This window comes from Protobothrops mucrosquamatus, unplaced genomic scaffold (genome assembly GCF_001527695.2).
Source record: "Protobothrops mucrosquamatus isolate PMUCROS unplaced genomic scaffold, P.Mucros_1.0 scaffold25, whole genome shotgun sequence".
NCBI classification, from domain to species: domain Eukaryota; kingdom Metazoa; phylum Chordata; class Lepidosauria; order Squamata; family Viperidae; genus Protobothrops; species Protobothrops mucrosquamatus.
Window position 1 is genome coordinate 341,531 of NW_015386410.1, and position 10,000 is coordinate 351,530.

Genomic DNA, 10,000 nt, shown 5'->3' on the forward strand with positions numbered 1-10,000 from the left:
TCATGACACTGAGCACATGGGCAAAGGGTTTTTATACCCTCTCTAGCCTTTTGTTTGGAAGTTTCCTGTTCCTGTGGCATGAACTTTGAGGCTATTTCCTGTGTCACATATTCTGACCTGAGCCTAGGTATGCCTCTCTGGTATACTTGATGGTAATGGGTTAGTCCTATTATGTCCCAAAATCATATCCTGCTTCCCTAGGGCTGGGCTAATGACTTAGAGTTTGGGTGAAGTATGCAGATTTTCTCTTTGTCTTCTTGAGTTCTCTGGCTCCAACTTTCTGATGGTTTTACATCTGCATTTGTACATCTCCTGCTTGGACCAAAGAGATTTGAGGCCAGAATTGATTTCTGGTTTTAAAAATCCTTTTGAGGAAAAATATATTTTTCTGCCCTTTTAATATTTCCTTCTCTGGGCTAACTTCCCTCACTACCTATGATGCCTATCCTTGGACTCTCGGAATGCCTTTGTTAGCATTCGTTTCTTTATTGATTTATATCCCACCCTCGGTCAGAAGACCCAGGGCAGTTTCATGTCTCTTGCTAAGAATTCTGAGTTGAATCTCGCACATCTGCAGGGAGGGGATGTTGAAGAAACATGCACTGGATATTTAGTGCCATCGAGTCCAATTCCCTGCTCAGTGCAGGAAACCAGATTAAGGCTTCTTCAGTGGAGGGGCTTTCAGCTTCTGCTTGAATGCATCTGTGAAGGAGAACACGCCATCTCCAGGCGTCATGTTCTACTGCCAAAGTAGTTCTACTCTTCTTAAATGTTTGTTTCTAATCTACAAAGCCTTCTTGTAATGTAAACCCATTTATTCCATGTTCTGCCATTCTGGTCATGCATGACATCCTTGAAAGTATTTCTGTAGGGCTGTCCTAGCCCCACTGTGCCCTGTTCTTCCATTCCGTCTTTATAGAACTTTGTTTCTTGTCCCAGGATCGTGTTCATTGATCTTTCTCAAACCAGTTGGTTTGGTTTCACTGTTTTCTCCAAGTGCAATGCCCTTGAAGAACTGGCTGCAAATTTGACTGGGGAATCTGACCTGTGTAGGATGTAGTGAAACTATTAGTTGTGTAATCTGAAAATAATCCTCCTTGGCATTCCCATCATCGACCAGGAAGTTACAATCAAATAAGTAAAATTAATTTAGAAAAGCTTGATCCTGAAGTCGCCATCTTGACTTTTGGGTAATTATTGCATTGTTTTCAGGGTGCTTATAGACTGATTGCTTTATGATCCCTAGGATCTTCCTAGGTATCAGTGCTAGACTGACAGGTTTGTGACTTAGTATTTTAGAACAGGGGTCCCCAACCCCTGGTCTGTGGACCGGTACCGGGCCACGGCATGCCAGCAACCGGTCTACACAAACAAGTAAAGCCCCATCTGCGAGATGCAGGCAGCACACAAAACCACACGCTCTCCGGACCGTGGAAAAACCTCTCTCCACGGAACTGGTCCCTGGTGCCCAAAAGGTACCTCTGCTCTAGAATGCTATTCATCTGGCTCTAGAGATCGAAACCCGTTCGAAGTAAAGAAGCATTCTTGTCTAAAAATGTGTAATATTTGGTTACAGAGTGGAAAAGGTGCTATTGGATCCAATACAGGTGTATTCAGAACTTTTCCTGGGTTGGGAGATGTGTTTGAGTTAGGGAGATAGTGACAAGGAGTTCAGGTGAAAGAATCAAGGAGCTGCCCACAGTGAGAGCAAGTAACACCTACTCTGAAACATGTTTTCTGCTTTTGAGCCAAATACTGCAGGCTACAGGTATTCCTCAACTTATGACTGGTAGCTTGGCAATTCTTCAAAGTTACAACGGACCCCCTCAAAAGGTTCTTAGAACTGGGTTTCAAAATTCCAACACCCCCCCATCCCCCATGGTCACATGATCTGGGCACTTGGGAACTGGCTCATATTTATGGGTGTGTGCAGTGTCCTGCAGTCACATGACCACAATTTATTGTTTTTTGGCAACAAACACGACCCATTGGGTACAGTGAGTTCACCTAACAGCTATGGCATTTCCTTAATAACTGCAGTGTTCACTTAGCAACTGTGTCCATTTAGTTAGTGACTTCAATGTTTGCTTAATGACCATCACAAAAAAGGGTTATAGAATCAGACATGGTCCTTTGGTGACCTGCTTAACAGCCTGCAAGATTTACAACTGTGACTCTGGGCTCAATTATGGTTGTAAGTTGAGGACTATCTGTAATTCCTTACTTTATCTCAGTCCTGTTCATTCATTTCCACGTCTCAAGTTAGAGAAGACGGAGTCACAATAGAAGTTGAATAGATCTGTTTTTTCTTCGTTACCATTTTGTCATTTTTGCTCACCTGCTTAATTTACCAAATCTTTTTTTTTATTCTGTATTTATCTAAAAAGACTCTTATTTATTATTTCTAGCATCCTTCGTCTACTCAGCTCCTTCTTTCAGTTCTATTTCCTGGCACTTTTTCTAGTATTCTGGGCCACCTGCCTATAATGTTTCATTTTTGTTTTTCAAATGGCCGCTAAACTTTTTCTCTGCTCTTTGAAGGAGAATGTTGCCAAGAAGACAAATTAGGAAGCTTTGCAGAATTTCCGGGCAGATATTAAACTCCCCATCAGTATCACTTCACACTTCTTGGCAAAATCTGCACGTCACTTGGGAAGGCACCATCCATTCCTCCTTAATTGGGCAAACAGCGGCACATACCACCACCAATATTTATTTGGTGTTTATTAAAATACTGACACATAAATAAAAATAAAAGAATGTACATGATCCTAAACCTCTCTCTCTCTCTCTCTCTCTCTCTCTCTCTCTCTCTCTCTCTCTCTCTCTCTCCTCTCTTTTTTCTTGGCATGGATGGACTACTTTGTTGTCTGGCACCACTGAAAATGTATAGAACAACAACTCCCAGAATTCCCTAGCCCAGTGGTGGCGAACCTATGGCACGGGTACCAGAGGTGGCACTCAGAGCCCTCTCTGTGGGCACGCGCGCCGTCATCCCAGTCCTAGGCCTTCAGCTGGGTTTTATAAAACCCTTTTCGCTTTAGGCCTCCGCCGCCGTGTGCAAAAAAAAATAAAAAAAAATCAGTCAATTTCAATTTCTCGCGGGGAAAAAAAGATCTTGCAAAGTTGGAATTGATTGATTGAACTTTTTAGTCCCACCCAATCTGCCGTTACCACCGCAGCCACGCCCACCCAATGGGCCACACCCACCCAGCACCCAACAATGCATAAGTGGGTTTTGGGTTGCAGTTTGGGCACTCGGTCTCTAAAAGGTTCGCCATCACTGCCCTAGCCAATTTGAAAAACACTAGTCTAAACCAAGAACCCACTGTTTCTGGTAGGACAGGGATCATGTTTAGAGGGTCACCCAAAGGTGCACTTTTAACAGTAGGCAGGGCCAGGATGAAAATGGAGATTGGTTTTAATTATGCTCAGTTAATAACTCCCATGTACAGGTAGTCCTTGACTTACAACAGTTCATTTTGTGACCATTCAAAGTTAACAATGGCACAGGGGAAAAAAGTGACATGTCCATTTTTCACAGTTACGACCTTTGCAGCATCCCCAGGATCATGTGATCAAAATTCAGACACTTGCCAACTGTTTGATATTTATGACCGTTGCTGTGTCCTGGGATCATGTGATCCCCTTTTGTGATCTTCTGACAAGAAAAGCCATTGGGCAAAGAGATTCACTTAACAATTGGGTTTACAGAGTATTTGTGATAAAAACAAAATACAGGTAGTCCTCAACTTATGACCACAAGTGAGCTCCACATTTCTGTTGTTAAGTGAGACATTTGTTAAGTGAGTTTTGCCCCATTTTACCTCCTTTCTTGCCGAATTTGTTAAGTGAATCACTGCAGTTGATAAGTTAGTATATTTTGGCTTAGAATTAGATCACTGTTTCTCAACCTTCACAACTTGAAGATGGGAGGACTTCAACTCCCAGAATTCTCCAGCCAACAAAGCTTACTGGGGAATACTGGGAGTTGAAGTCCACCCACCTTCAGGCTGCCAAGGTTGAGAAACACTGGCTTAGATGTTACAGTTTTTGCTTATGTAAATTGCTTGTGCCAGTCCTATCATCCCTGGTTAATATGACAGCAATCCTATGTTCATATGAAATTTTATGTCCAGAGAATTAAAACCACATGATGGTTTAATACGATGGCTGTATAAGCTCAACTTGACAAGGCCCTAGTTAGTTCCCACAATACAATGAATCACAAAGACACACTAGCAAAAGGAAAGAGCCAGATAGCTTCCGCCGGGGACTTTTTGAGTAGCTGGCATCATACCGCACACTATCTAAAGCTAAACTGTATTTTATTTATCTACTATGAGACAGAGAGAGAGACAGAGACAGAGAGACAGAGAGAATATCATCCAGCGGGATTTCATGGCTAAGGTGAGACTAGAACTCACGGTCGCCTGGTTACTAGCCTGATGCCTTAACCACCAGACCAAACTAATTTATTCAAAACGAGTGAATATTTGTATCAAAAATGGGAAATCCAGAGTGGGTGTGCTCACTATAGCTATCAGTCTCTTTTTTTAAAGGAGCCTGCCATCAATCAGTCAGCAAGAGAGACTGTCCCAGATTTCCCACTTTAGATCCAAACACTGGACCTAAAGGTACCTTTAAAATCCATTTAAAACCCTCTGCCAACTGCGTGCGTTAAGCCCATGCAGCTGGCAGAGGGCTGGGGATGCCTGGTCTCCTTTCCTAGTGTTGTTTGCCTCATAAAAGTAAAACAGTGCATTTGTATCCTTTCAATCCCCTCTAATATGGGAAACAAAAAATTGAGAAAGAGGAGAATGTTGTATAAGAATAGCAGAATACCCCTAACCCTCCTTTTAATGGCATCATGGTGTCAGTCCAGTTCTTCCCTTCCCCTACTATTTAAAGAGAGAAGAAAGCCAGATTTTTGTGCATTTTGCTCCAGTTATATCGATCTCTCCATCTGTTCATAGCCCAGGTCATTGAAACGAATTGGCTGGAGCTGACTTAACTGTACCTAGGCTCTGAAATCAAGTGAGGGAAGGCCAATGGATTTCATTGACTCTTAAGTGGGACCAAGTCTGAATCCACTTCAGTGGATGAATGCCTGTTGCTAAACTATTTTTGTGGGCCTACTGGAACGTGGCAGTCTTCTGTGACCTTCATAGAACTTTGAGCTCACGGGGAGAGTAGAATGCATTCACACAGATATTACTGTAAGTGTTGGATGACAAGGCTCTGAAAGTTCAGTTATCCGGATACAAAACATGGTGAGTTAAATCTTTGAAGCCATCTAAAGGTCTTGCCTTTTGGTAGATGATTGCATTTACAGCCTTCACTTGCAAGATTCAAATCCCGCTTGGCACAATTTGCTCTTTCCTGGATTATCCAAAATCAAGTAAGAACTGTCTCCTATCTGGGCAAGCCAAACCTTCCTTAGATTTCAGGTCACTCGTCCATAGTGACGTTTTGTGGTTGAATGGGGATTTGACCATGAGTTTCCTCAGCCTGGAAGATGAAACCATCCAGGGATATGGCCATTGGTATTCATGTACAGTGTACTGCTTCTTAAGAGCACAAATCTCACCCTGAATTGGACAGTCAACTGTTGTCAAGTCCGTGTAGGAACTGCCTATGAACATTTAAGTTGCGCAGAGCCTTGTGGAAAATGGTTAGAATTATCTAGTGTGCAATGCTTATGTGATACTTTCTTTGACGTGCCACTTTTTTCTTCTTTCCCTCCCCCTGACCCCCCCTCCTTTTACATGTTGCACCAGGATGAAAAATATTGGAACAGGCGGTACAAGAACAATGAGGCAGCAAAACGCTCAAGAGATGCACGCCGCCTGAAAGAGAATCAAATCACAGTTCGGGCGGCTTTCTTGGAGAAGGAGAATGCGGTCCTTCGCCAAGAAGTGGCCAATATCCGCCAGGAACTAACCCGCTACCGCAGCATCCTCTCTAAATATGAATCTCAGCACGGCACCTTGTAAAATCCACAGCAGGGCGCTGTGCTCTTCTCCAAGATCCCGCCACCGAGGTGGTAGGGCCACCCTGGTTTTTCAACCCAGACCCCCTGTCTTCCCGAACCGGGCAAACAAATAATCCAACGACAGATGTTTGGAATGAGGGAAAGGTCTGCGTTGAGCACTTTCCACCTGCAGGGACTAACCATGGTTCTGGGTGCGCAAAGGAGAGTTCCTGGGTGGGCATGGCCTGCCCCTCACCCAGAACAGGACAGCAGCCAAGATGTTGAACTGGGCATCATAGATACCTGGAAGACACAAGGGCTCTGTAGCACGTTGGAAGATGTATTGCACACACAAACACTTACATGTGCACGCACGTTCTCTCTACACCTGTATCTTAGGGTTTGGCTTGTGGATGAACTCTTGATCCAAAAGGCAATTCAGTCAGAGACCATCACGCTGCAAACCACTGTCTGTGTGGCATTTGGACGGGACTTGGATATGGATGACCGAGGAGCTCTTTAGGCAAATCTCAGTGCCTAAGCTCGGTCACACACAAATAGATTTTTCAGCAGATGATTGCACACAGTTTAACCCTTTCTCATTTCATCCACCGGCTCTGGAGTTGCGATTAAGGGACAGGCGAACCAGCTACAAAAGTGGATGAGATATCCAGGTTTCCTGGGCTCATCCCTACCCCAATAAACCACTATGACTTTACATGCCCCTCTCGAGGAAGCCTCAAAGTCTTGGACACCCTGAATGGAAAAAATCCTTTCTTTTGAGATCAGTAAACATCAGGACTCTTCTGTCTATAGAATGCCAAATTAAATCAAACGGGTTGCTCAACTCATTTTATTTCCACACTTGGCCGAAGGGGACTTTACATCTGATGGCAAAGCTATGAGGTTTAGTTTAATTGTTACAATTATATTATTCTCTGTTTTTAGTTAAAAAAAAAAAGACAAGTGACTGCATCTGTTTCCTCCTAGCACTGCCCAGTGTAGTGTCATGTGTACAGAAATGATAAAACACGAGACCTCATTTGTGTCCCTTCTAAATATGAAATCTATATAAATACATACACACACACTATATTATATGTATATGTATGTATATATATATACATATGTATATATATACATATATATATGTATATACGTATATATATATACATATATTTATATATATATATGTATATATATATAAAGTTTTGTTTCATCTCTTTTTTGTAAAACAGACAAAATGTGTGGTTGCTATGTGTGTGTGTGTATACGTGTATATACACACAGCCACCTTCACTCCAGGCAAGACTTGTGAGATTAAACTATGCTCTTCTGTTAAGGGAAGGATGGTTCTTTCGTACAGAAAGGAAATGCTGGGCAAACATGTTTAAAATCTCCTTTGGAGAGATTCCTAATCTTTTTAATTTTCCATGTAACAGTGTTGTTAAGAACTTTTCGAGAGGGCTTTGAGGGCAGTTCCCCACCCTCCCCACAACTCTCCCAAAAGATGTTTACAATTATATGCTACAAGCAATGAGGAATAAAGGAAGATGGGATTTAAAAAAAACACTATCACCAAATAATTTTTCTGTCTCTGTTCACATATCTGTCCGTAGATGTAATGCAGATATACCCACGAGATAATTCCTTTGCGTTGTATCAAGTTTCTATTTTTACAGACTGGGTCATTTTTGGCTTTGGATCAAGCAACCACTTTCCTGTTTGTTTTTATTTTTACAATTCCCTTGCTATAAAGGTTGGAGGAGACTACACACATGGGCGAGACCGTGAAGAAGGAAAACAACTTTGCTCTAATAAGAGCATCTTGTGACACCTGAAAGACTAACATATAATGTTGCCATATACTGGTAGTCCTTGACCTACGACCATAATTGAGCCCAAGATTTCCGTTGCTAAGCAAGACAAGTGTTAAGTGAGTTTTGCCCCATTTAGAACCTTTCTTGCTCCAGTTGTCAGTAACATGGTTGTTAAGTAAATCTGGCTGCATGCCAGACAGCAAGTGTCTGAATTTTGATCACATGACCATGGGGATGCTGTAAGAGTCAGTGTGATCACTTTTTTCAGTGCCGTTGTAACTTTGAACAGTCACTAAGTGTAAATTGAGAACTACCTGTCATGATTACGCACCATCAAGTCATTGTTGACTTGAGGTTTTCTCCATGATGATCTGTCCCTACTGAGTCTTCAGCTCTCATTACGACTCAACTGGAACAATCTTGTTGCTGGTCACCCTCTTCTCTTTCCTTCCACTTTTCCCAGCATTGGAGTCTTCTCCAGGGAGCGAGATCTTCACATAATGTGTCTGAAGTAGGATAATTTGAATCTGTGCCTCAAATAAGAACTCTGGTTTTCTTTTCTGATCCATTGGTTTGTATTATTGACTGTTCATGGTACTGTCGGGAATCTTCTCCAGCACCAATGTTCAAAGGGGTCAATACCCTTCCCTATTTTTGCTTCATCAAAGTCCAACCTTTGCTTCCATAGTGTCAGGGAATGCTATGGTTTACCATTAAAGGAGAATATTTGTAGCTGGGGGTTGAAACGAACGGTCTTTAGTGCTCTCCGAGCTTGGCTGTTTTCTTGCAGACATTTCATTACCCAAACTAAGTAACATCATCAATGCTAGATGTTACCTAGTTTGGGTAATGAAACATCTGCAAGAAAACAACCAAGCTCGGACAGCACCAAAGATCCCGCAATACCACCAATTTGCATGATTCTGATCTATGTAGATAAATTGCTATGCAGTAGTATTTCATTAGATGCATGGAATAAAGGCAAATGAAGGGTATCCTATAAGACAGAAGTTCCACTGCTTAAAGTTGTAGCCTCCTGAAATTCTGAAAGCTTCCCATTATCCTAAAATATAGCAACACTGGCTAGAGTTTATAAGAGAGCCAGCATTATCTGTAGGGCCAAAAGTTCCTTAATCAAGTTACATGTTGGTGGAAACTCTACTTTAATATCCTCCTCTCAGGCAATTTGGAGGACATGAATGAGATCTAGTTGCATAGCAGAAGCATAGGTAAAGCCAGCCAGGGTTGATCAGATCAAATCTTGAATAGAAGGCCATTGCAAGCCTATACTCCCTCTGTTGGGATGTCCCACAATATAATGGTATATAGGAGTGACCTTGAGAAATGAGGGAGAGGGAAGGGATGCTGCCTAAGGGACAATGTGATGACCCAGGGCACAGCACAGAGGCAATGCAGTCAGCTGGCAATTCAAACAGTTCTTGTATTGCTCCAAATTTTCCCCAAATGCTCCCACTTTTGCTGGCAAGCCTCCAACAAAAGAATACACACCCACACCCCTTCAGCCGACTCTGGCTGAAAGTAGGTTGAAATACAGTCTGATTAGCATAAGAAAGTACTCAAGGCCATAGAGATAACAAGGAAGAAAACATTAATGAGTCTGTTTGAATCCTAGCTCGCCTGAGCAGTTTTCAAAAGAGAATCTGAAATACAGTCCGAGGTCTTTAAACATACAAGTAACGTGGTCAGTCAATCCAATAGTTCGAGTTTCCAGATTTCCAAACAGAAGTCACAGAACAAGAGATCAGCAACAATACACAATACTCCAAGAACCAGCGCGACAAATGCCTCTCCCCACAGCATCTCCTTAAATCTCACTTTCCAGGTGTTCCTTTTGGAGAAGGACGGGACCTTGCTCATCGCCTGAACTCTGTCTCTCCTGTTCCTCCTGTTCCAATCCTGAAGGGCCCTGGCCTGCTTCGGCCTGCTCTTCCCCACATTCCTCTGAAGCCACAGACACCTCTCCCTCAGCCTCCATAGGGTCCCGTTCCAGTTCATTTTCCTCCGCAGATTCAGGCTCAGAGGGAGGTATGACAGACAATCAGATAAGAGAAGCCATAGCCCCCAGCTGCATAACAGGCAGAGATCAAGAAAGGAACTGCCTTCTCAGGCTGTAAATGTGACAGGAGAATTGTATTTTCAGATTTGTAAAATGGATGTCAACTTTCCCAGACAGGAAACAGGACCA

The 10,000-nt window shown here is 42.7% G+C and overlaps 1 protein-coding gene across 1 annotated transcript in view; it reads left to right on the plus strand.

Moving 5' to 3' along the window:
- LOC107283088 (D site-binding protein) overlaps positions 1 to 7,055 on the plus strand; it is a 25,588-nt gene extending 18,533 nt beyond the window's left edge. Inside the window, exon 5 of the mRNA XM_015810936.2 lies at positions 5,781 to 7,055. Coding sequence (XP_015666422.2) covers positions 5,781 to 5,996 — 216 coding nt within the window. The 3' untranslated portion in view covers positions 5,997 to 7,055. The remainder of the gene's footprint in view (positions 1 to 5,780) is intronic.
- The last annotated feature ends 2,945 nt before the right edge of the window (positions 7,056 to 10,000 follow it).